General features: G+C 61.5%; 1 protein-coding gene across 7 annotated transcripts in view; it reads right to left on the reverse strand.

Annotated features, from left to right (window-relative positions):
- NHSL2 (NHS like 2) overlaps window positions 1-24,340 on the reverse strand; it is a 31,049-nt gene extending 6,709 nt beyond the window's left edge. For 4 of the 7 annotated variants that reach the window (XR_014184962.1, XM_082061770.1, XM_082061774.1 and 1 more), the window contains exons 1-2: window positions 24,001-24,340; window positions 806-958 (exon numbers count right to left, since the gene is read on the reverse strand). Coding sequence is in view for 6 of the 7 variants with exons in the window: in XM_082061770.1 (XP_081917896.1) it covers window positions 806-958; window positions 24,001-24,265 (418 nt within the window). In the remaining variant the exon portion in view is untranslated. Of the gene's footprint in view, window positions 1-805; window positions 959-4,885; window positions 4,950-7,882; window positions 8,087-11,431; window positions 11,560-24,000 lie in introns of those variants that run through there. The other 3 variants (XM_082061771.1, XM_082061773.1, XM_082061772.1) reach the window with 3 other exon arrangements.
- Window positions 24,341-26,541: the final 2,201 nt, after the last annotated feature.

The raw sequence follows: 26,541 nt of genomic DNA on the forward strand, positions 1-26,541 counted from the left end.
CCACCCCTGCTCAATGTGGGCAGCTCAGGAGGTAGGGAAGAGAGCAATACCAAGGAGCAATGCCAGGGCTGGCAGGGAACCAAAGCAGCGCTGGGACCCTGGCAGCCCACCCCACTCCTCCTGGGGGGCTTGCCCGGGGACACAGAGCGCCACTGGGGACAGCCAGGAGGGAACTCAGTATCTCTCTATCCTGTAATTGTTGACCTAATCAATGCTGGTCCCTACAGCCTGGCGGAAAACAGGTCTGCTCGGGCTGACACTGAGATTACAAGCTGGGGCAAGGCCGGGTGCACGTGTCTCAGCCACTCCTCGGACCTCGCCAAACTGTAGGAGTTGGGTCCCTCCCTGATCTCTGCTCCCAATGCAAAGCATCCAAGCAGAAGCCGCGTGATGGCTTCGTTAAGAAACTGGAAGGGAACAAAATCAATGGCCATGCTTATCCAGTTAGACAGATTGGTGGCTGGGTGTCTAAGAGCCTCGTGGGCAGAACCGTGCCACGGTGGGGCTGGCGGGTGCCCCAGTGGCCTCAACAACTGGTCTTGGCCCCAACAACTGGTCTTGGCCCCAAAAACTAGCCACAGGTGCTTTGCTGCTTGAAGCAGTGACTTGGGAGCAGAGATCAGAGAGGGGCTGCTGGAGGCTGGGACTCCCCAGGGACCCAATTGCTTCAGTTTGGCGAGGTCTCAGTCGCGGCTAAGACGTGCTTGTGGGAGACGGCCTTGCTGTTTGCGTGGCGGTCGTGTACCCGGGGCAGCACCCATCCCTGCCACCCTCACCCGCCTGCTGGCCCCTCTGGCCCCACTACCTTGCAGCAAGCTCTGGAGGTTGAGCTGGGCCTCCTGGTGCAGCTGCTCCATGCCTGGCGGGCGCCCGGCTGCCAGGAAGACGTTCACTGGCTGCTGCCATGACAGCTTGGTGTGGGCGGCTTTCTTGCTCTCAAGGTCCAGGTTAGAGGTGGCTGCAGGCGGGAGGGAGCAGAGTGAGAAGGAGGCGGGTGCTTCCCCGCGAGCGCTGCCATGGCTGCTGGCTGCCGCTCACCGGCACAGCGCGCTCATCCTGCCCTCGGTCTCTGCACAGATGCAGGGACTGGGATGTGGCTGTCCCCCACCGCAGCAAAGCCACCAGGGCAGGCTGCTGCGGGGCAGGACCAGACCCCATCACACCCGCCACTGCTGCTCCGGGGCTGGACACGGTCCCCATGGGCTGCCAAAACAAGGCACGAAGGGAGCAGGGTGAAATTGGGGAAGGAAGCAAGCCCTGTTGCCCTGGGTGACTGCCCAGCTGCTCCTGGGCGCAGGAAATGCTGTACACTCTGGTGAAGCAACCTCTTGGCTGCAGAAGAGCAGAAGTTGCAACTGAAAAGGAGGGAGCGAAGGGGACATGGTGCCTTTCATCACGCAGGTTTCAGCCTGCTTGGCAAGGTTAGCGTGCCCTGCCCCGCAGTGGACACCCTGCAGAGGTCTCCTGGGAAGGAAACCTCTCCACAGAGGTTGCCCAGACCCTCCAAAACACCCATACAGGTGAAAAAGTCCCTGAGAGAAGGATCTGAGCTCAGCGGAGAGCTGGCTGTGCTGGGAGCTGAGCGGTGCTCCAGCAAACTGGCTTTGCCACAGGAGCCCCTGCAGCCCCAGCCCCTCTGCACCAGAGCTGCGCCGGCCCTGAGCAGGTGTGGGTTCCCACGCAGCGCGGTTTTGTGCGGGGTGGAGGGAGTGCAGCTGCCTGCCAGGGGCATCCGAGCCCTGACCCAGCCAGCAAAGGCAAAGTGCAGGTTTGTGAGCTTTGAACATGGTGTCGCGGATGACCAGGGTCTCATCCCTGGGGATTTAGGACTAATCCTTCTCCAGCTGCCCCTGATGTGGGCAGAGGAACAGCCACTGTCGGCATCAGGCGCTGCACAAGGTCCTGTGCCCGGTGTCACCCACTGGGCTGGGTGTCACCTCTGGGGTCTGACACTCCTTGGCTGGGCCAGTCCTGCTCAGCAGCTGGCACCACTTCATCCACCCGGCACATCCCAAGTTGGACTCATGTTTTGCAGGGAAGAACGGCAGGCGTGGGGTGCTCTGCTTGCACGCCTGTCCCCATCCCCATCAGTCAAGGCGTTCCTCCTACCAGCGTGACAAACGCTTCCCCTCTGTCAGCTGCAGTGCACAGGGCCACAGGGTGCCCACCCTCAGCGAACCTGCCACCGTCCCGGCTGCCAGACCAGCGCCCTCCTCTGTGCCAGCCCCCAGCTGAGGCAGTGCCAGCAGTCCCGCTGGCCTGGGTGATGGGGCTGGGCTCCCCAGCACCCCCTGCACAAGCCGTGTCTCCCCCGTCCTGCAGCGTTTGCCCGGCCATGCCCCAGCTCCCGCACTGCACCCTGCGCATCGCCCGGCTGCCCTGGTGCCATCCTGCCGCCCCTTCCCCCCGCTCAGCTGATGGAGCAGCGCAGCCTGCACAACGCCCAGCACCCAAAAACAAGGTGCCACGTCTCTAGCCTAGTTACTTTTATAATTTGTGTTACCATAACGACATGCCTTAACACTAGTTGTTTTTTTTTTTTTTTCCTTTCTCCTTTAAATAATTTGACTCGTTTCCATATCAACCGAGAGGTGTTGGGGGGTTGTGCGTGTGTGTGTATAAACCACGCCGAGGTTTGCCCGGCTGCAGACCCTGCCTCGGGGGGCAGTGCCATGCAGCCAGGGATGAAGCTTTCCCTGCTGTGGGGGAACGGACCCCACTTTTCTCACATAGGGATGTGGCTTTTCCTCCTCTTGTCTCTCAATTTGGTGCCTGCCGAGTGGCAAATCCCAGAGGGGCCAGGGGTCCTGGCAGAAGGAGCCACATGCCCTGGCCTCTGGCTCACCCTTTGTACCCAGTTGTCCCCTGGAGATGGGAGTCAGGAGTGCAGCTGGGCACAGGGAAGGCTCAGGGCATCTCCCCAAAAACCTGACCTACAGGGCTGCATGGAGGGAGCTGGGGGCACAGGGTGCGGGCAGGGACTGCACGTTCACCTCTGCAGAGCCCAGCCCCACAACCTGCTCTCTTTGGTGAGGTGAGAGCTCTGCTGCTGTCCCCTCCGTTTCTGAGTGCCCCCCACCCCGGCTCGCTGCCCCCGGCTCGCACAAACGCAGCCTTCGGCCCAGCGGGTGCTGATGCTCCTCGCCTTCTGCTCACACGTTCCCAGCAGCCACCCCCACCACCCCCCACAGACCCCACAGCATCCCCAATGAGACTCAACGGCACCCCCAAAGCACAGCCCCCCCACCTCCCCACGCTGCCCAGCACCAGCATCCTGCTGGGGGGCAGCCGCCCTGCCCTCCCGGAGCCGCGGTACGGGATCTCACCTCTACAACCTCGACCCGCTCCGGGGCGCCCCAGCACCCACCCGGGCACTCACCCGTGGGCCCCACCCATGCGGGCAAACCGCAGCAAGGAAAGCGGGGGCCGCCCTGGGGCGAAGCGGAAGCCTGCGGGGGGCAGTGCCCTGCCCTGCCCTGCCCCGTGAGCTGCAGCAGGGAACAGAGCCGTGCGGGCAGCTGGCACAGGGCGAAGAGGAAAGGGCAGTGTGGGGCTATGAGGGGGGTCCTCGCCCTACAGGGCTTTCCACCCTTTGCAGACACACGCTCATTTGGGAACACAAGCAAGCTGGCACTGTCCTGAGCTGACGCAGGCAGCAGCTGAGGAGTGCGCAAGAGCAGATGAGCCAAGCATCCATCCAGTGGCGCAGGCACCCGAACCTGTGCCCCCTGGCCTGCACTGATCTTGCACAATCCAGTGTGCAAAAGCAAGCATAACACCCCGACATTTTGACTTTTGATCTTGGGAGCAGTTGCTCAGCGTTTTTTTTGGGCACAGCCCCAGCATCACACAGCGGCTCTGCGATGTGACGTGAGGAGCCAGCAGCACGGCCCGTGGTGGGGGTGATGAACCGGTGCTGCTGCCAGCACTCCCGAGGGCCGGGCAGTATTTGGAAGCAGCGTGGTGCAGGAGCAGGTTTGGGATGGCTGTGCAAGCTGCAGCTGCCACCCACGTCCACGGGACTTGGGATACCCCAGCCGAGCTGCAGCAGCCGGCAGGAGGACGAGGTGGCTGGCAGGAACGGTGCAGCCGGAGCAGAGCCTGCTGCCCTTGGCTGTGACCCTCCTGCCAAGCTTATCGGTGACAGGCTCAAAATACAAAATGCCTTTGAGGGGCCCTCACCCCATAGCAAATGCCTGGAGGTGAAGGGCGTCCTGGGAGAGCAGAGCCGGAGGGCCGGCTCCATCCCACACAGCCCCAGCACTCGATCCAAGCCCAGCCTGCATCGCTGCTGGGGACAAACTAAGGCATGGCTGGCAGGGGGGCTCGCCCCACACAGAGCTGGCCCGGCTCCCTGCTGGTGTCAGTCCCCACTCCCTGCCCTGAGGCCTGCAGAAGGGAGCAGGCAGCAGGCATGGGCAGAGGCATTGATGACGGAGGCCGGGGCTGCCAGAGGCTGCCCCCTGCATGTCCCCATGTCCCTCAGGGCATCTGTCCCCTCTCAGAGCTGCAGACTGGCAGCAGCAAGCTCTGCCCCTTGCCTGGGGGCTGGAAGCAGAGGCAGCGCGAGCAGGCAGGGCCATGGCAGCACCCGGCTCGGACGGCCCCCGCTGGGCTGCCCCGGGCAGGGCTGCAGCCAGCACCACCAGCCGCGGTGGCTGCTGCTACCTCTGTAACAGCTTGCAGAGTCTCACTGAGCACTAACAAGTGGTCAGGCCTGGGATGCCATGGCCACTGCGGGTGTATAAGGACCAGGGATGCAGCCAAGGGGAGTTTGCTCCAAGGGGAGCATCCCCGCAGGACCCCCAGCCACAGGGCACAGCATCTGTGCCCTCTGCGAGCATCTTCCTGAGTCCCCCCACTCCACGCCAGGATCCCTGTTTACCTACTGCCCAGGCGTCCCGAATCCACAGGGAGATATTCGACAGAGCCATCAGGAGTTCTTTCAGTTCAGGCTGAAGCTCCCATGAGATGATGCCTCTTGCTCGAGCTCGCCACCAAACTTTTCCTCCTCAAGCTCACTCCAAGCTCATGGGAAGCACCGGCAATGCAGACAGTGCAGCTCGGCCCCTCGCTGCCGATGCAGAGGTACCACAGGAGTGATGTAACGGCAGCAGCAGGCGATGCACCATTAGCAGAGCAGCCATGGCAACGGGTATCGGCACAGCAGCAAGTCAGCCGCTGCCGCCAGTCCTAGCACGCCGGAGGATGAGAACTGTGAACTTGCAGGCTGAGACTGATCCCAAGAGCCATCCAAACCCCACCCCACGGGAGCCGATGGGCCACAGTGCCGGTAACATATGCCAGCGGCTTCGAGCAAGTGCCCCAGCTCACCACAAGCACCGCGACTGCTCGCTCCCAGCGCGTGCGGCTTGACGACATTCCCTGTGTTACGGAGCCAAAGCGCACGCTGCTCCACAACGAGCAGAGAGGAAGAGAAAAGAGCAAACAGCGGGAGCTGGCAGTGGCCGCAGAAAGCGCCTCCTGTCCCAAGCTCACCCCCCGCTGGACACGGACCTGCCGGTCCAGCCGTCCTGCCAGGACACAGACCTGTCCCTCTTGCCACGAGCACCCAACATGCACAGGCTGGAGTGTGCCCAAGATGAGCCCTTGTCCTCACAGCTGATGTACTGTGCCCTGTCCAAATCTGGACCCTCCCCAGCTCACTGTCTCTCCATCACATACCTTGTGAGCGCATCTCCAAGCCACCAGAGAGGCCGGGCCATCCTTACAGACATTTGACCTGCTGGTGGTTGAAGCCAAAGGGGCTGGAAGCTTTATAGGGGGTGCCCAGGCCAGGACCCCAATATTGCCCTGTGTAGCACACCTGTGTGCTTCTGTGCAGATGCCCAGCAAGACCATGCGGCAGTGGAGAATACCACCACCCTGCTGCACCGAGTCTGTCGGAGGCTCTTCTCACTCTCCCTGTTCAACATGCAATCAGACGATTTTTGTACAGCAGATAACGGCACTGCAGATGTTGCTGGCAGGAGTGGTGGGTTTGGCAGCTGTGAGGGTCACTCAGCTTAGAGGGAGCAGGCTGGATCATGGGAGAGGTTTCTATTAAAACCACCACCAGCAGAACAGTCACTAACATCCCTGTCCATCAGTAGGGCTCAGAGTTAACAGTGTGCTAAGGCACTCTGACTGCCCAGCCCTGTGATGAGATCCAGTAAAAGAGAGAAAAGCACCTTTCCCCAGACAGATCTCAAGTGATCCATCACCTTTGCCTCATGCCTTGTGTAGGGCAGGAGTGGAGGGGACATTGTCAGCTGTGACCCATACAGACAGCCCGGGGTAGCCTCCTGTGGTGGGGTGTCCTGCCCCAGTGGCACCAGGGTAAGAAGACTCCACGAGCTGTGGCACCGCTGGATTGGCAACTGCCCTTGAGCCTGGCAGGTGCAGAGGCTGGGTGGCGTGGGGGGGCGCTGGTGAAAAGCCACAGCGGCTACATTTGGCTCCAGCACCGTGAGCTGGGACCCTGTCAAGGAATTTTGGCGGGCAGGGAGGTGCATGTGCTGCAGGGACGACTTGGCCGGCAGGCCTGGCACAGGAGGAGCCCGGGCGTGCCATCCGCCCATGCTGTGGGCACAGGAACTGCCCGTGGCCGTGCTCGCAGCAGGTCTTGGCCCGGTAGCACGCCCGGTTCAGATGAACTCACACCGCTCCCTGACAAGGGGCCAAGAGCCGCCACTCCTGAGGATGGAGCGGCAGCCCTGGTACCGGTGGGGGCTGCTCTGGGCTTGGCCATGGATGCTCTTGCCACCCTGTCTTTGCCATCCCGGAGCCTGGCCAGACCCAGCTCCCTGCAGCAAGCCATCAGCCATGGGCAGCAGGATGAGACCCCTCGGGGCCCTTCTCGCCGTGTCTGCCCGGCAGGCTGGCTTCCTCCTCATATCGCAACCCTCATTCTCAAGTACTTCCCAGCTGAACAAACAGGTACGAGACTTTCCCGAGAGCCTCAGGAAACCTGGCACAGCAACCTGCCAGTGCCAGCCCCTGTCACCCCGGCACAGCTCTGCCGTTCGCTGCAGCCAGGGCTTCCCCGAGGCACAGGCCAGCTGACACCTGCCCGCTTGCTGTCCCTGGTGATGTCCCCGGCCTGCTCAGGAAGGTTCAGTGGCACACGATGCCCGAGGCTGTGCTCACAGCTCTCCCGGGCACGCGGGCTGCCTGTGCTGCAGAGCCTGCACCCCTCACCAGGCACGGGTGCTTCAGGAAAGCACCATTTCCCCTGTGCCCGGCTGGTTTTACAGTCTGCGGGGCTGGGACAATGGAAGGAAGTCGCCTGAGAGGGGAATGCAGCCAGGGCTTGGGACAAAGGGGCCTGAGACGCGAAATCAGCCACGGCAGGAGTGACAGTGAGGGCAGTGAGAGCAGCGTGGGCCTGGCTGGCTGTGACACTTGTGTTGACCCACAGTCCCCACTGCTGCCACCACCAGCAAGAGAGCTGCCAGGAGGGTACCGTGCCGTGGGGCCGGGCAGGATCTGCCCCAGCACGGCTCAGCCCCAGCCTGAGGAGTGGTCGGTGGGATGCACAAGCAGGGTGTCTCTGTGCTTCTATTGCTTTGTCAGAGAGCAAAGAACCTCCAGCGGGCTGGGGAACAGCAGCAAGGATTTAAAAAGGAAGGGGAGACGCTGCACATGAGGCCAGGCTGGGAAAGGTGGGACAAGACCTGCACAGCTGGGCAGCACCGACCCCCCAGCCATTGCGAGGCCTCTGGAGACGAGACCCTCCACATCCCCATGCCCGACAGCTCACAACAAGCCGGGGTCCTGCCCTGCTGAGCGAGGGTACCTGCAAGCTCTACCACCCTCGCTGCCCGCTCCTCTTGGAGGAGGCTGCCCCGCTGCCTGCCCCTGCCCGCACCGCCTGCCTTACCTCCGCGGTGCCAGGGCGCCAGGAGCCACTCCGCCTTGGCCATGGCTGGGGCACCGGCAGCAGGGCGCTCGCTCCTGCCGCTCGGGAGCCCTCGCTTCAAAAACAGGCTGAGAGAAGCGAAGAAAAACGAGCTCCCTCCGCCTTCCTGCCCACGGCCAGCTCCAGCCTAGGGGGGAGAGGAAGCGACCAGGAACTGGCTGTTTGAGTCAGCGCCACAGCCCATTGTCCAGCCCCGGCCCCTCTTCCTTCCCTGCTACGGGCCCGGGGAGGGACGGCGGAGGGGCCACGGTTCTGCACAGCCCGTCCTCTGCACAGCCCGTCCCCTGTGCACCCACGGTTCACGCGGGGGTCCTGCAAAGGCGGCAGGTCAGGGTGGAGGGGCTTGTCTCTCTCTCTTTGTACATCCCTGCTGCAGTGCCGGACAGGGTCCTGGGGGGCATGGTAAGGACAAGCTGTGCTCCCCCCAGCTGAGCAGAGTTATGAAGCTGAAGCATCACCCAGTCATGGCCAGAGCAGCAACCGGCACCATCTGAAAGCCACAGGTGACCCGGGGGGACACCAGCACATGCTCGACCCTCTCCAGCAGAGCACAGCTGTTCCTGCATGACCCAGCTGGAGCAGCTGTTGGCATCCTCACCTGGAAATCAGCAGCCGGGAGCCTGCCACTGCCTCCTGGCTGGCTCAAACCACTCTTGCCCCAGCCTCCCAACGCTTACTAGCTAAAAAAGGTAGGGGCCTTCCTGAATTCACCTGACTTCACCTTGAAAGCTGCAAGAACTCCCAGAGCTTCCTCTCGCTTTGGCTTCTTCCAAAAGCTGTGAGCAAAGGCTCCATGGGGACCAATTTCCCAGCGCCCCAGGGGTAGCGCTGAGCCTGCCTTTCCCGGAGGACAGAGGCCCCTGGGAGCCAGGACAGTAGCAGAGATGGGAATGCAGCCCTGAGCCCCAGCTTACTTCGAGAAGAGGCTTTGGGGCCGCTGGGCCAGTGTGAGGAGCACATGCCTTGCCAGGGGCTGGTACCATCCACCCCCGTGCCAGCCACCCAGCAACGTCACAGACCCAAATGATGGGATGAGTAAAGGATGGTGGATACCAACAGAGTTCATTTTCCCCCCAGCAACCCAGGCAGCACTTGCACATGGCTCCAACTGACAGGGGGACAAGGAGACCTGCCTCAACAGCCATGGCTTCTTCCAGGACCTGTTCTGCAGTTATCATGCCAGCCAAGGACAGACGCAATAACCAGAGAGTTGCCTCCCAGCTCCACCAGACCACTGGCTGCAGACACCTGCTAACCCATGCCCACCAGCATTAGAGAAGCATCAAAGATACACATCAGTCAAGCAGGCAGAGCTGAGGTTTGCAGGCCCCAGATTTATGCAGCCTTACCCAGCCCGCTGGAACATGAGGAAGGCTGGATTTTAATGATCAGGAACACCTCTCCATGTGTTGACCTGTGAAGGGGCAAAACAACGACCCTGCCCAAGATGAGCCAAGGTACCTCCTGGTACTGTGGGTCCCTGCCCTCCTCTTCCAGCTAGTGACCAACCCCCCTGCCAGCGACCCAGACCCACCACAGGGCTGCTTCTTATCAAGTTTCAGCTCCCTCCCCTCAGCAGATAAGCTCCAGCCTGGACCCAGCACCACCTCTCGGCAAGGAAGCCTGTGTGTAGCTGCTCAGGAATGCCCAAGCCACTGAGGTCCCAGCAGTCCCAAGCATAAACGGCCTGCGAGCATCCAAGTATTTACCCCAGCTTCACACCTGAGATGAGTTTCAAGTGCCAAGTCCCACTCCCCCTGCTCCCAGCAGACAGGTGCAGCTCCACTGTGTCCCCAGGGGAGGACAGGCACCAGGAAGAAGTTCTGGAGATCTCCAGACTGGCAGGGAGATGTGCCCTGCGCTCAAGCGCAGAGCTGAATGAGCTTTGGTACAAAGGCTGGCCTCACAAACCCCCCCTTGGGCCTTTCCCGACAGTGCTGCGAAGGTGACTTCTAGCTCCCAAGAATCCCTTTAATGATGCAGAAGTGCAATTAGCTCCCGTCCCACTCCGAGCTGCACTAGGCAGTTGCAAGGGTGGGAGAGGCAGGCAGGGAGCAGGCCAGCATCCCGGGGCGCGCTCTGAGCCCCGCGGTCCAGCCGCTGCCCACTGCTTGACCTTGCAAGGTGGGAGCTGAGGGCAATGTGCTGGGTACTGACTGGCACAGCATCCTTCATCCCTCAGGACCCGCCAGGTCAGGGTCCCTCCTGATTCCTCATGCAACCCGAAGCTCTTTTGCTCTGTTTCAGTCCTTTGCAACAATCATTACAACTGCGGCTGCAAAATTAGACAGAGACAGGCTGTACTTCCACCCCCTCTGCCCACTAATTATTAAGCTGTGACAGTCACTGGGGCTGTGACAATCACCCCCATTTTCTTGCAGCTTCCATGCAATTTTTCTGAGGTGTCTCTCAGGGCTGGCAGGTCCCTGCTGCTGCCTGCACGGCCATGTCCCGGCTCTCAAGCCAGTGGCCAGGCAAAGGGCAGCGGGTGCAGGAGCCAGGGCCAGCAGAGCCCAGGACATACAAGGAAAGAGCCGTCAGGCGGCCCTGAGCCAGGAGCCGTGGCAGACCCCAGTCTCCCTGGTCTTCTGGTATTTCCAGGAGCTGGGCTGGGTCAGGGAGCTGGAGTCCCAGGTGTCTGGAAAGGGTTGCTGAACTGCCTGGGCCAGCCAGATGGGGACAAAGGAGTGACTGGACAAGTCCTGCTTGTTCAACCCAGCTTTTTCAGAGGGCACCTGCACTCAGCTGCTCATTCCCAGTGCAGAGCGAGCCCTCTGGTCGCCTTGCTTCCCGCAGATGCTCCCTGCAGATTCGCAGGGCTTTCTGCCTTCCTTAGATAATTTGTGGTATGAGGTCCCTTAGAGCCACCCACTGCCTTTGTGATTGGTGGCAGAAGAGAACTGGGAGTGTGGGGGGCTCACGCAGGCATGGGCTGCCTGCCTGGGCAGCACCCAGCTCGAGGGCCAGCAAGTGCAAGGCCTCCCCGCTGCCAGGGGATGGTTCCCGTTGCCTGGCGATGGCTCCCCATGGTTGGAGCTGGCTCCCCTTCACCCGGGGTTAGCTCCCTGCTGCCCGGGGCAGGCTCCTGGTGGTGGGAGCTGGCTCCCTGCTGCCCGAGGCTAGCTCCGGGCTGCTCAGGGAGAGCTCCCTGCTGCCTGGGGATGGCTCTCCACGGCTGGAGCTGGCTCCCCACTGCCTGGGGCTGGCTCCCTGCAGCTTGGGGTATGGGTCAGCACCTGTTACACACACCAGAGGACCATGGTGGGCCCCAGCAAAAGCCCCATCCCTTGCTGCCCCTGCCAGCGAGGCCAAGCCTCAGCTGGAGGTGACCTCTCTCCGTGTCCTCCAAGCGACCCAAAGGGGCCAGTCAGCCCCGGGGGGGCCGCGGCAGAGGCCGAGCCTCCCCCTCCCCTGCTGCTGCAGCCGGCTCCATCCCGGCCCGCGGGACCGGGGGGCGGCGGGAGCAGCGCGGGGAGCGGGTCCGGTCCCGCCCCGTCCCGTCCCCTGTACCTGTTGCTGAGCGCATCCTGCCCCGCCGCTGGCTGCGCGGCGCCTTCCGCTGCGCGTTGCCCATCCTCCGCCGCGGCCCGCCCGGCCCAGGTGGTCAGAGCGCCACCGCCCCCGGGCCGCTCCCCGCCGGCTCCAGCCTCCCCCGCCGCCGGGCCCGCCGCGCCGCCCCGCCGCGCCGAGCGGGGAGGAGCCGCCGGGCCGGGCCGGGCCGGGCCCAGCCGGGCCGCATCGCATCGCACCGCACCGCACCGGGCACCCCCCTCCCCGCCGCATCAGCCGCCCGCCCGCCCGCCCCCTCGGAGCCCGCCCGCCGCCGCGCCGGGGCCGCCGAGCGGGCGCCCAATGGCGGCTGCTGCTGGGGGCGGACGGGGGCAGCGGGGCTGGGCGGGGGGTGCGGGGCTGGGCAGCCCCCGGGGGATGTGCGGGCTGAGGGGTCCTGGCGCTGCGGGGGCACCCGCGCTGGGGGGGTAGGGGCACGAGCCTCCCCGGGGTAATGGGGCTGGGTGATGCGTGGGGGACGCGGGGCTGGCCCTGCAGGGTGGGAGGCTGAGCAGGACGTGAATGGAGACAAGAGGGCAGGGAGAACAGCAGATCCGAGAGCAGCCTGAGCCCTGCACCAGTGCAGAGTGTGCAGCTTGGGCCACACACCCGTGCACACTGATGGGAGACAGGAGGGTGTGGGATAATCTCTTGGGGCTCATGCCCCATTGGGAAAGCCTGTGTGAGAGCCATGGCACATGGCAAGAGCCAGGCCTGTGTGTGATGGGGTCTCTGTTAGGAGAAACGGGAATGTCTCTGCCTGGCAGCACCTCCAGTGGCCTCATTGCTGGCAGCCTGGGCAGTGCCGTATCTGCACAAAGCTGAGCTGTGCCAAGAGATCACCCTGGATCAACTGTTGCCCTTGGGCTCCTTCTTCCCCCAGCCCAAACATCACCATATCCCTGTGATCGGGAAAAAAAGTACTCCCAAGCCGGGGGAAACTTGCTCAGTGTGCCCCAGCCTCCAGCAAGCAAGTGGCCCTTTGCACCCAGAAGCCAGAGATACTCAGTGATGGCTCAGCCCAGCTGCTCCATCCCAGGCCAGAGCATCCCTTACACGCCGAAACCCGGCATCTGTGTAGTGACAGAAAGGACCAGAAAGCGCTGGGAGGTTGTTATGGAAACAGCCACAAATTGGATCAGTACTTGGCACAAGGAGCGGTTTGTGTGACTGATGTGGGAGCAGGTGGGTGTGACAGCTGCAGGGGCGTGGGGGCCCTGCGGTGGCACCCCCCCCGTGCCCCCGTGCGGGGCAGGGCTGCGGCAGCGCCTCAGCTCACAGGGACAGCCCGTGATGGGGCTGCGGCAGGAGCTGTGGACAGCACAGCTGTATTCCCACCTCACCCTGGCCTCCGTGTGCTCTCTAGGAAGATGAAGGACCAAGGTGAGCCTGGGGTGGCTTGCAGAAAAGCCATCAGGAAACTATTTTCTCCCAGTCCCTCAAGCCCCCAGCCAAGCCAAGGCATGCGGTGTCGAGCCAGAATGCAGCAGCACCTCTGTGGGGCTCACAATTGCACCGCACAGCTGTCTTTCCACGCCCTGTCCCGGGGACCTGAGCAAGCTACTCATCACTCTAAGCTACTCATCATCTCTTGTGGTGAAGCCCTAGACGCCCTGTCCTCTTCCGAGCCCTGTGGGTTTGTGCAGCTCACCTGTACTTTCCCAACTGTGTGCTTCTTGCGGCCCAAGCGAGCTCCGTGTGTGCTGCAAAGGTCCTTCCCACCTGCAGCACAGGGCGCACCATGACGGGGCCTGTGAAGGCAGGAGGGTGCAAGTGGCTGAGTGTACCCGGGTGCGCGCCAGCTGTGTCAATGGCTCTGAGCAAAGGGAGCAGCTCAGCTCTCTATTTTCAAAGTAGCCCCTCTCCTGGCGGAGAAAGCAGCCTCTTTGAAAACGCCATAAACACTAAGTGCACAAGCCGATTATTTTCTGGCCAAAAGACCATGTTAAAAAATAACAACCAGCGAAGTAGATGAGGTCATTAGAGAACAACGGCTCGGGGATGGGCCAAGGCTGGGGGAGCAGGGCCAGGGCTGTGCAGCCCCGCACAGGCACTGTGGGGAGCCAGCAGCACTACGCGCGGTTCTGAGGGCTGTGTCGGACCCTGAGGAGGTGCCGTGGCCCGGCAGAGTGGGTGTGGATGTGGCACAGCCATCGTCAGGGCCTCAGCCAAGCTGAAAGGCAGAGCCCAGGATGCTGACCCGGTGCACGGCCGCCCCTCCGCTCGCCCCACTGAAGGTGACCTCCCGCCTCCGCCGAGCTGTTTTGCGAGGCCTGCCTGGTCCTGGCAGGGAACCTGCCTGCAGTCACTGAAAGGCTGGGCTGAAACTGCCGTGCCACCTCGTGTCCCCTCCGGGTTCTGCATTCCTGGGATTCCTCCAGAGCAACAACATATTTCCGTGCTGTGTCCCAGGAGCTGCACCCAGGACTAACCTGTTCTCCCTGGGACGGGATATTGCCGGCAGTGTCCTCCGTTCTCCTAGTTTGCCCATGGCTGGAGGAACCCTCAGCCTGGCTCCTGCCAAGCAGCCATGTCCCCAGCGGCTGCTGGAGCCTGTCACTGAGCATGGGGTGGGCACAGCACATGGGGGAAGGCACATCCTGCAAGTGCTGCAAAGAGCTGCAGCAGCATGCCAATCCCATGCACCCGAGCCCCAGGGTTTGACATCATGGTGCCCAGCTGGCTTATGGCCATGACACAGTCAGGCTCTTCTCCAGGCTCTGGACCACTGCTCTGGGCTGCCCCAGCTGCTCAGAGGAGGGAAAACACATGGTGGGCTCTGCACTAGGGTCCTCTGATGGCCACCGTGCCACCAGTACATAGCAAGCTGCAAGGCTTCTGCTGCCCACACTGAGGTCAGGCGCAGGGGACACAGGAGCCTCAGCCCTGATCACCCCAACAACCTGCACCCACATTCCCAGTCACCCAGAGCTTACTCTGGCTCGGGAAAACTGAACACAGCCCAAAAGTGCTGCACGAGAGAACCAGTGCTGCCACGTGCCATGATGCCATCGCTAGTTTGCAACGTTTATGAGCCCCTCATGGGAGACACGAGGTGCAAGCTGTGGCGCTGGCATCTGCTCCCGCACAGCCACCAGATCCTGCAGCACCTCTGCCTGCAGCGGCAGGAGGCAGGCAGCAGCACGGGGGCATGCTGGGCACCTTCCACCTGAGACGGTCCCTGGGGATGCCCCTTGCCCCAGCCCGAGCTGGTGGGGAGGAAGAGGAGGGACACATCCAGTGCCAGGGCTGGGCACGGGTGTTGCCCAGGGAGCTGAGGACACTGTATCCACCCACAGGGCTCTGTCCGCTGTCACCATTGGTGCAACCTGGTGCCCAGCCAACCCCATCCCACCATCCCCATCACTCTGCCTGTGCAGGTGAGAGCCGGAAGGAGCCGAGCAGGCAGCCCTGGCTGTGATCGGCGGGATCCCTGGAAAGGAGATGTCACCCCACCGCCCGTGCTGCTGTGGGCAGCACAAGCCTCCTGTCTCCCATAATTAACGAGGATCAGACAGCTGGGTGAAGGGCTTTGCTCTGGACTCCAGCCCGGAGCGGCTCCAAGGTGTTCACTGCACCTGCAGCAAGAGCACTGGGATCAGGTGGCTCCTGGGGAGGCTTGGAAAAGGGCTTTAGGAAACCCTCACCAAAGCGTGGGTGGCACAGACTGACAGGCACCACATGCAGCTTGACACGTCCCTCCAATCTGCCACTTGCTGCCTGCCCAGAGGCTTCCCTTAACCACGGTGCTGCCCCAAGGCTGGAGAACTCCTGGGGGAGCAGGGTGATGTGTGGGGCAGCCACCCTGCCACCCTGCCCTCACCTCTTGCTACACCTGTCCTGCAGGTGAGCAAGAAACCTGGAGCCAGCAGGCAGCTTTCACCAGGGCAAATCCCCCCCAGCCTTTTGCCTGGCTTCCTCCAGCCGAGCTCCCTGCACCAGGAGCTCTTGGGCTTCCCACTTAAGCATGAAACAAGCTATTCCCTTGCACACAGTGTAGGCACCCGCAATCAGAAAAAGAGAGTTTGCAAGCCATGGGGCTGCATGGCCACACAGAGCCAGCATGGGCTGTGGCAGGGAGGGCACTGGTGTTGGCAGCGACCTCTGACAGTTCTTGTCCCAAGGCACCTGTTGCCAATTCAGGCATGCATTAGCCTCGCTTCATGCTCCTGCTGCCCATTCCGCTTGCTGCAGCAGAAAATCCCCGTGAGCCTTTTCCTGCCACTTCAGGAAATGATCTGGCAGCTTTTGCCTGTCTGCCAGCTCTGGCAAGCAGCTCCTGGGCGTATGGCCCCACCACTCAGCCACATTTGGGCACATTTGGAAAGGCTGTGCATGCCCGTGATGTGGTGCGTGAGCAGATTTGCTGTGTCCAAGATGCTGCCTGGCTGCTTGTGAGACAGCGGAGGGCAAGGATGCCAGGTGGCAAGCCTGGAAAACCCGTATGTGTCACGTGCACAGACAAACTGCTCGGGAGCCAGCGAACATGGTGCGCCAGCAATGCTGCACAGAGCACGAGCTGAGGTGCACCCAAAAACCACCCGCGCATGGGACACGTGGGTGATACGAGAAAGATCTGTCACTTCCAGACCAGACGGTACAGGCAGGTCTGGAGGATTCTAAGGAGCAAACACAGCTCCTCCCCACAGCCACACACGCTTTACTGCAGCCAGACATCATCTCTAACCCAAGCAGCTCCTTAGATGAACACATACTATCACACCCCTCCCATTAGCAACATCCCTGCTGCTTTGGAGGAGCTCAGAGGTGCTCCCTCTGCTCTGTTCACTCAAGTACCATCTGGGCCTTCTGCTCCATCCAGCCACTGCCCAAACCTGGCCTACCCACAGCCACAGGTTTCTGTCCTTGTGCTGGTTGCAATGGGATGAGCTGAAGCACCTCAGCCCCTCAGCAGCCCTTTGCCAAGGTCAGAGCTCACTGGGGAGCAGCCTGAAGAAGCCCAAATCTGGCCCCACATCCCCCCCTGGGGCTGGCTGCCCCTCATGGCCTTCAGGGAGCCATCCAGGGCCCCCTTGGCCGGGCTCCCAACACGGGCAGGAAGGGAGCCGGTCCCACACATGCAGCCCACACGCTGCCTGATGGCCGGGACCACCCAGGAGGCTGCTGGCGGCTGGCGCAGCCCTGGGGAGGGGGAACGTCCCGGGGGCCAGCAGGAGCTGGCAAGCCTCCCCGTGCACCAGGCAAGGGTGCATCCACAAGCTGGGTCTGCAAAGAGAGATCTGCTCCCTCCTCCCGGCAGGATGGAGCCTCATGAGAGCCCTTGGGATGGCGATGGGCAAGCACCACCCCAGTGTCTGCTGGGGGAGCTGGGAAAGAGCCCCTGTGCCCAGCGCCACAGGCAGGGGAAGGGGACTGGGCAGACCTGCTGATTGTGCCAGCCGTGGACACAGCAACAAGCTGAGAGGGCTGGCAGAAGGGATCCTGCAAAAGCATGGTGTTGGTCTCAGGGCTGACCCTGCAGCAGCAGACCCCCCAGCTTCACTGTGTATGGAGCAAGCACTTTAAGACAACTCATGAGCATCTCTCCAGCATCGCCTTTCCCCCTCAGTGCCCAGGCAGTCAGGGGTCTGATAACTTTTGTCACTGCCCGCTGAGAGCTACAGAAACCCTTTTCCTTTGGGATTTCAGAGACCACGACAGTCACGGACTGGCTGAGAGCAGCCCATCTGGAGTGCAGGCAGCTCAGACCCAAACACCCATTGCATGCCCAGGAGCCCCTGGCCTCTGCAACAGGCCTGTGTGTGCACACTCAGACATGAATGGACATGTAAGCACACACGGGAGGATGGTGTCTGCCCTGTGCCAGCAATGTGGGGTGCCTTGGCTGTGCAGACAGCTGTCCCCATCATCCTGCCTGGCCATGGGGACGCCAAGGCAGGATCCAAGCTCATGCTGGGGCCGTGCTGCTCAGTAGAGCTGCCCCTGGTGACTTGGGGTGCTGGGAAGGGAAGGAATTGCTGCTAACAGCCATTGCCTGGTTAACTGCGGGAATTAGCTTGTTCCCCTGGCTTTTTTGATCTGCCATCATTAGATTAACTGGAAGGCCTAATGATCTGCTCCCCATCTCTGTACTGCTCACCACCTTAAGTCTCTCCCCACTGCTGGGCAGCTCCACTAAGGTTCCCGGAGCCACGACAAGCTGCCAGCCATCGCACCGTGCCAGGCTGGCACCGCACCGGGGCTCAGGGCTCTGGAGGAAGGAGGTTGGTCACCCTGGTGTGCTGATAGGTACTCACCCAGAGCCGTGCATATCCCATTGCTGGCACCTGAAGTGCTGGCCTGCTTCCCCGTCAGCAGCATCTCAGTGCCTGCAGCGGGCAGCTATCCTTGCTGCCAGGCACGAGTGCTGGAGGAGGGTGGCGGAGCCCACTGGCACGGGTGAGCAGAAGAGCTGATTCTCCCCACCAGCATACTCGGCCCGTTCAGCACCGTGCCAGCTCTCGCTCAAACCAGGCTTTGTGCTACCAGCAAACAGCCCCTGTGTGCACAGCGGCCAGCCCGCTGCCCGGCGCCGCGCCAGCCACCGCAGCGTGCTGGGCATGGCCAGCGGGCACAGTGCTGGGCACCAGGTGCCTGGGAAGCATGGACCATGCTGGGAGCTGCCAACTGGCTGCAGGAGAGAGCACAAGGCCCTTCTGTGAGTCAGGATGTTCTTTCAGGCACTATCAGATAACCAGCCAGCAAAATGACCCCCCTGAGACTCCTCCCTGCCTGGACAACCTGCACACTTGCCACAGGGAGTGGTCCTGCCTGCATGCTCACACGTCTTCCTTCTCTGAGCGCCAAGGAGATCTTTGCAGCTGGAGAATGGGTTGCCAAAGCGAGTTCCAACACTTGCTTCCACATGGAGATAAACGCGTCCTTCAAACTGCTTCAAGATGATGCAAGCTTCTTTGGAGGCACATAGTTGAAGCTAATCCATGTTCCTGTGCACCGTAACCACTGCCATATTTGCAGCCAATGAGATGTCATAAGGCAGGGGTGTCAAACCCATTTGACAAACTCATCAATGTCCTAAAATGACATTCTGCCCTTTGAAGGCAACCGCGAGGCTGCTGCGTCCTCCAGTGAAAATGAGTTTGACACCTCTGTCGTAAGGGCTTCCTAAGAGGAACCACTCTACTGCAGAAATACTGGTACTAAAGGAGTCTCTTCTAAGCCCACACTGCAGGGCTGGCCCAGGCAGGGGGAAACAGGATCACCAGGGATGCGCAAGGCTGAGAGGGGACAGTGGAGGCCACCTTCCCTCGTGGGCCCTGCTCTTCTCGCTGGGTGATGGGGGTCCCGATGACCTATTGCGCCCAAGGGACCTGCTGCCCCTGAGGGCCACAGCTCCTGACGAAAGACCAGAAGCAAGATCCCCTCTCATGTAAATCCTTTCAAAAGCGTGAAAATACTTCCAGTCATAAGCAGGATTTGGGTCCATCTAAGCAGGAATTCCAACACTCCAGCAGGGAGGGAGAGAGGCTGTGACAATAACTGGAGATGCCACCCTCAACGTCAGCTCCCACGATGTCCCCCGAGCAGGATCAGGCACTGCAGCAACCACACACCCATGGGCAGACTGTGCTGGGGAGTGTTTGCAGTCACGGGGGGTCGCAAAGCCCAGCGAGGCTGCTCTTTCCTTGCAGTAACTTTGGCGCAGGGAAGCTGTGGAAAGGCAACGCTGGCGTCTCCTCCTAAGCCCCGCGCTGCCGGCAGCACGCGTTTTTGGAGAGCGGCTATCAGCGCACCGCTGAGGACAGCCATCCGCCAGAGCTGCTCCGGGTGGGAGACGTGCATTATTCATTTGTCTGCCTGTTGGCCAAGCCGCTCCCACAGACGGTTCCTGTTAAGAGCGAGGGTGCGGCTCCCCGCTCCCCTCCTCTGGCAGCCCAAGTCATCCATCCCGGCCTTGGTCAGCTTCCCGCCTCCCGCCCGCGCCGAGGCAGCCTTTGGGGGAGCTGCGCTCTCCCCTCCAACGCTGAAATCACCACCGGTTTAGAAAAAAAGCAGGCAGAGAAAATATGTTGGAGGTCTGGGAGGTTTTTGGGAGCTGCTCGGCTCAGCAGAGGAGGCTGCGGCAGCTTGTGGCCAGGCTGACCAGTGCGGGGCTCCCAGCATGGGGACCTCTGCAAACTGCTTCGGCATCGCTATGGGGGCAACCAGCCTCGACCCCGTGCTCGCCACTGCCTGTCCTGGTGGCCGAGGAGACGCAGAGCTGTCCCACGCCGAATGTCCCTTGCCAGTGGCGGTGCTGGCTGCAGTGGGTCGGGGCTGCCGGGGAGGAGAGCGCTGCTCCCCCCAGCCTGCGGGGGCTAAAACCACATCTCACTCCAAACCAGACCTTCTCCTCCCCTCAGTTTGGGGTGTCTCTTTCCCCATGGCTCTGCACAGCCAGAGCCTTGCACCCTGGCATTTTCTCTCCCACTTGAAGGGCACCGAACCCATGGGGAGCAGCTGGCCCAGGATGGCTGCGGGGCCAGAAGGAGGGAGGCTCAGCTATCTAGTCCCCAAAATGGAGCTGTGGGTCTCTGGAAGGTTCACACGGGTGCATCCCTGGGGCTCTGGTCGGAGCTGTGAGAGGCGGTCACAGCCCCTGGACCTGGCAGTGACTCTGCCTGGGGCCGAGCCACTCCAGCCACTCGGCCACTCCAGCCTGGCTGGACACTCGAACAAGTCAGCGAGGGTGTGGTTTTTTGGTTTTGGTTATGGCTTTTGTTTGTTTGTTTGTTTTTCATACCAGTGATGGGATCCAGGACAAAATATCTGTGCCAGCCCTTACCCATCCAGTGAGGAGAGAGCCAGGGGTGCGGGGGACAGTAGTCCCTGGTCTGGCTGATGCTCTGCCTATCTTGATGGTCTGTTTCAAGACAGGCTGGGAGGTCAGAGGACAGCGAATGCTGCATATTTCGGCAAGAGCAGTAAACAGCTCCTCCTGCCAGCACAGCCCAGGGTTTCTTCCAGAGAACCGTCCCCACAGCTCTTCAGGGACAACAGTTTAAATAGCTCTCGGCGCCAGGCCCCCATCTTCTTCTTTGCTGAGATTTATTTCTAGAGCCACTGGATCCCAAGGGGAGAGAGCTGAGCCAGGAGCCCTGGCTGAGGACTCATGTCACCCAGCCGGTGCCCGTGGAGCTGCATCCCAGTTGAGGATCAACACAACAGCTGCCAGGGGGCTTTCCTGGGCTGCAAAGCAGCCCAGCCTTCAGCGCCAAGTGCCGGGAGGAGGTCCGGGTTCAGTGCCACTCCTCCGGGACACGGCGGTGCTAAGGGGAGTGGGACAGGGAGCCTGGTCTCTGCTCTGCCCCCAGCTGCAGCAGGACCCCCGTGCCCAGCCCTGGCACCCTCACCTCCAGGTGCTGAGGGGTGCTGGTGAGCAGGATGCACCCAGCTCCCTGGGGACAGGCGTGCACCCTCCCCACTCTTGCAACTGGCGATGAATAAGAGCAGAGGAATCTGGCAGCCCTTGCCTGCTGTCTCACACTGGAAACAACCACACTGCCTTGTCAGATCAAGTGCTCAGCCAGCCCTTTGTGGTGCGAATCCTTCATCTGGCAGTAACGCTGTTACACCCGCATCTTCCCCTCCTGATGAAGAAGACATGGCAGCTCCCACCATCTCACAGCCTCTGGACAGATGGACAGACATGTCCTGCTGCACAGTGAGGACCTTGAGGTCCCCAGCCACAGGGGTTCCCTTCCTGGTGAGGAGACTCATGGCTTTCAGATCCCTTTAACCTGCCTGGGAGGAACCAAAGCCGGGCAAAGGCTCTTGACCCAACCTGGGAGCTGTGAGGACCATCCTTGGGAAGGACAAACCACCATGTGCCACCCTAAGCTGGAGCGAGCTTGGCTGTTCAGGACTGAGTGGTCGACCCCACACCCTGCCTCCCCCCAGGCTGGGCTCTGGCACCACCTGGAGTGCTCCCACTTGCTGCAAAAGCCCCAAGAACTCTCTGATCCCCACCATACAGTGTCAGCGAGGAGCCAGAGAACAGGACTAACCCAGCTCAGCGCAGATTGCAGCAGGCAGGTGCTGCAGCTGCTCTGGGGCTGGTGTGGGCTCCAGCCCTGCCTGGGAGGGAGGGCACCTGCTCGCTCCCGGGGCCTGATCCGTCACCGTCCTTTAGAGCTTGTCAGACTGGCTGTGACATGTCATCCAGACCCCACCGGTTGTGTGAAGACTACACCAGGGTGTTTAGTCCTGGGATTTTCCCCTGCTCTCTCAGTGACAAGACATTGGGGTTTTATTCCAGTTCAAGAGGAGAAATGTGATTTTTGCTATTGGGTCCTCTTCAAGAAGAGGAAAGGAAGAGAAAAAAACCAACAACAAACCATGAGTGGGATGTTGTTAAGCATTTGCTCCTCACTCAAGGGACTCTGCATGGTGCTGCAGCTCCGTGCAAAGTACTCTCGTGCAGCCTTGGGCTGTCTCTGCTCGCCCCACAGTGATGAGGTGCTGGGGGTTTGCAAGGAGCTCCCATCCTCCAGAGATATGAACCATTCCCTCCTGACAGGCTGATGCTGAAGCTCTTAGAAAAGCAAACAGCAACTGAAACAGAAATTGGAATTTCGTTCTTCCCCCAGGTAAAGAGTTCAGTAAAGCTGGAGGCACCCGCGTCCCGCTGGCTGCGGGAACAGTGGCGGTGGATGGATGAGGGGCAGGCAGGAGGGTGGGTGGGTTGTTCTTCCCTTGGAGTGTGGGGAGAAATGCAAACCCCCCGCAAGACTCAGCACTGCCAGAAAAGGGGTGAAGGGGAGGTGCAGTGGGCACAGCTCTGCACGCTTCGCACTCCCCCAGCTATTCCCACATTAAAAGTCAAAGCATTTTTATCACCATGCATCTCCAACTTCCAGCTAGTCAGCCAGCTCAGAGAGCCATCCCTGCACCCCTGCACAACTGCGTACACGCATATTTACGGGGCTCTGATGAGGAGCTGCAGCACGGGAGGACTGTTTGCCTGCTGCGCTATGCACATCACTTGCAATGAGTTGTGTTGCTCCACGAGCAACCCCAGGTACACAGCACTGATGCACAGCTGAAAACACAGCCCGGGGGCTACAAACCCAACCTGCCTGCAGCAGCGGCTGCCCCCACCCTCACCAGGCCACAGCTGTCTCTGCCGTCCCCCACACTGTCCTGTGGCCACCAAGAGCATTCTCAACCTGCTGGCCAGACGCAGGTGGCGAGGGACCATCTGGTCACTGTCATGGCCAGCTCCTCCTCCAGGAGACACCAGTCCAGCACATACTGCGACAACACTGCAGGGTTTGGCGCTGTACTAGTGGTGTGCACGAGTCAGCTCTGGGTGACTGTGGTACCTCCTTGTCCCCTCATTTCTCTAACGGCTGATGCATGGGACAGCAGGAGCCTCTTCTTACCCTGATAACTGATTTACTCCACCAGCATTTGCAAGCGCAGCACATCTCTCAGGCTGAGGCCGAGTGCTCTGCTTGTTCCCTGCATCCGGGAAGCACACCGCGAGGGTCTGGCAGTTGTTTTCCATGTCTCCACACAGATGGAGCAGCAAAACAGCACTTGCAAAGGGGTTTACAGAAAGCACAAGAGGCACATGTTTTACCGAGGGCCTGAGAAATGCGCAGCACTTCTGGGGAAAATGTGCTTGAACACCACTCCCCCTTCCCTGCCCTGCAAAGACTTTTAAAATAAACTTTTATAAACAACTCCAAAACAAGCTTATTTTAAGCTCATCCGAAACAGCCTGCCCACTTCTGACCCAGCACAGAAGACTGTGCCAAGCCGAAACACTTGGGATGGGTAATGAAAGCAGTCCCGGACAAAACAAACCCGGCTCGCTGCCAGGAGAGGGATGAGCAGACGGGACGCCCAGGCTACAACTTGTCATTTTCCCCAGCCACACAAAACCCCGAGCGAAAGCTGCTCCACGCTGACCTGCGGCTACACGCTGGCTGAAAGCACAGCGAGGGAACGGCCACCTCGGTCCCCTGCCCCGGGAGGGGAGTGAAGCATCCAAGGCAAGGACAGCGGCGCGGAGGTGAGGAGTAGCTCTCGCAGTGTCCTCGCTTTCCCAGAGAGCCTGGAATGAAACAGCCGCTGGTAATCGGGGACACAGTGTGAAACGTGTGCTTGGCTGGCAGCCTGGAAAATGCCCACTGCGTGCGGGAAAATGAAGGGCAGGCAGCGGGAGAGGCTGCCGGGCTGTCCCAGCCTCACCCCGCAGCAGCTGCCGCCGCCACCGTGGCCAAGGGGGCTTTGCGGTGGCATCGCCGCTCCTCAGCCGCGCCGGCCCGGCTCCGCCGGACCTCCCCGCACGGAGGAGGACCTGGGGGTACCTGGACAGCAGGACACACCCCGGAGAGGAGACGCGGACACTCGGGAAGGACCACGTCGGAGGAAGAGCGGCGGACACCCCCCTGTATTGTGGAGGGGAAACGGGATCCCTGTCGGAGCGGGGTGCAGCCCTGACGGGTGGCACTCCCAGGCCGCGCATTCCTGGACCTCCCGGGAGCGGCGGGGAGGGCCGGGCCGGGCGGGGGTCGCCTTACCTGGGGCGGCGTGTGCCCCGCGGAGCGGCCGGCCCCTCAGCAGCGCCTGCAGGCGGGCGGCTCGACGGTGCAGCTGCCCGGTGCGACGACCCAGCTCCAGGACGTGCCCCTCGATGTCTCCCAGGAGGGCGAGCGAGTGGCCGCAGAGATCGGCGAGCTGCCGGAGCAGAGTGAGAGCCGCCAGGCTGCAGACGTCTCGCAGCTCGGCCAGCGGCACGGCCGGCCGCCCCCCCCGCGCCACCACGCTCCGCTTGTAGAACGGCATGGCTCGGCTCGGCCTGGCTCGGCTCGGCTCAGCTCATCCCCCGGCCAGCCCCGCAGCTGCGAGGGCTCTGGGCCGGCAGCGGCGCCGGGGCTCGGGGCCGGCCGGTGGGAGGAGGAGGAGGAGGAGGAAGAGGAGGGAGGGGCGGCCCGGCTCGGGGATGCTCGGGCCGGCGGCGGGGCCGGGGGCGCATCGCGGCAGCCGGGATGGCGAGACCAGTCCCGGCTCGGAGCGCTGCGGGGACCCGCGGCTCCTCCCCGGGCTGTCCCCGGGCAGAATCCAGCGCTGGCACTGGGGCCACGGCCATTCTCCGGTGCCAGCTCTTCCCTTCCTGTGTCCCTTTGGGAGGGCACAGGCATCCCCCCAGTGCCTGTTTTCCCCACCCCGGGGCTGGCAGGGGTCAGGCCTTCCACAGAAGCTTCTCTGGGATTTTGGTGGGCTCTGGAGCTGCTGTTCTCCAGGCAGAGCTCAGAAGCCCAATAGACACAGCAGGGAAAGCACATTAATCTTGCATTTTTCTGGCATTCCTCACCCATGGATATTCTAGCCCCCCCAGCAGTTACTCTCCTCTGCCTGTTCCCCTTCTCCCCAGAGGGGAGCACACTACAGCAAATATTTGTGCTGGCCCAGTAACAAAAATTCCCCTATTTGAAACGGTCTGCAACCTGCCATCCCCTTGGCGGGGCACTGGGAAGCTGCAGAGGTGTACTGGCTGCTGGTGTCCCAAGTCCCTGCAGGCCCTGTGCATGGGAAGCTCCCCAGTGCTCTGCACAGCCCAGTTTGGGCAAGACTTGGGCAGGGTTTGAGTTTGGGCAAAGCAAAGCCACCCAGCAGAGGTGTGGGGCTGCCATCTCCCCTCGGCAGAGGGTGGACACCTGGAATGAGATTTCACTGCAGCCTCCAAACCTTCTTTCTTCAGGTACCTGGACTTTGAAGCTTCATTTTGCAGCCACGGTGGGTCTGTACATCACCCTGGAGCCACACTGATGAGTGACCGAGTTCTGTGTGCCCCTGGCTGTGTCCGGTCCAGGTGACAAGCCCAGCAAGGGTCAGGGCACCAGGCACAGGGCAATGAGTTGGGTTTTCCAGTCCTTTGGCCAGGCTGCTTGCAGCAGGGCCCCAGCCGAGCACAGGAACTCAGCATCCTGGGCAAGAGCAGCAGTGAGGGCAGGATCCCTGCCAGCACTCGAGGAACCTTTTGCCCTTCCGTAACCAGGCTAAATTTAACTTGTTCTTATTTGATCTGTTCTTCATGCCAATATTTTTTCCTCTTCAGTGAGAAAAAAATGTGCATTGGAGGCATATTCTTGTGATTGTATGGGTACCCTCTGGAGGGGACACAGGCCTGGCACACAGTACCAGGGTAGGAGGGATGGTGGAACCCTTCTGTGGCTCAGAAAACCCTCTAGGGAGGCCAGGTTTAATCTGAAAATCCATTTACTAGTTCCTCACCTACATCTACCCCTGTGCTGGCACATGTCCTGGGCAGTGTGCAGCAGCAAAAGTCCAAAGAAGGATGGCTGTGGTGGGTGCACTCCCGATTCAGCTAGCCCAGTACCCCATCCCCAGTAGCCCCATTTGCCTGGGGAAGAGTAGGAATGCAATTCCTACTGGGAATTTCCAGAGCTGGGTGTCATTTCTCCCTGCATGGTGAACCTTTCTTCTCTCCTGAGCTATTCGTGCTCTGTTTGGGCTTGAGTAAATGTTTGTGCATCCAAACCCAGCTCCATGGAGCTGCTACCACCATGCGAAGAACAAATCACCCCCTCCCCTCCCCTCCCCTCCCCTCCCCTCCCCTCCCCTCCCCTCCCCTCCCCTCCCCTCCCCTCCCCTCCCCTCCCCTCCCCTCCCCTCCCCTCCCCTCCCCTCCCCTCCCCTCCCCTCCCCTCCCCTCCCCTCCCCTCCCCTCCCCTCCCCTCCCCTCCCCTCCCCTCCCCTCCCCTCCCCTCCCCTCCCCTCCCCTCCCCTCCCCTCCCCTCCCCTCCCCTCCCCTCCCCTCCCCTCCCCTTCCCTTCCCTTCCCTTCCCTTCCCTTCCCTTCCCTTCCCTTCCCTTCCCTTCCCTTCCCTTCCCTTCCCTTCCCTTCCCTTCCCTTCCCTTCCCTTCCCTTCCCTTCCCTTCCCTTCCCTTCTTTTTTCAGCATCAATAGGTGCCCCTTAGCTCTCCTCTGTGACCACAACTCAACAATGTCTTCTGCAGGACACTCCTGGTGCTCCCCCATGTTGTGTCCTCCCTGGGCAGATGAGACCACGGTGGTCGGCACCTGCCAGGTGAAGATCA

This window comes from Streptopelia decaocto (genome assembly GCF_964273445.1).
Source record: "Streptopelia decaocto genome assembly, chromosome: 10".
Lineage (NCBI taxonomy): Eukaryota > Metazoa > Chordata > Aves > Columbiformes > Columbidae > Streptopelia > Streptopelia decaocto.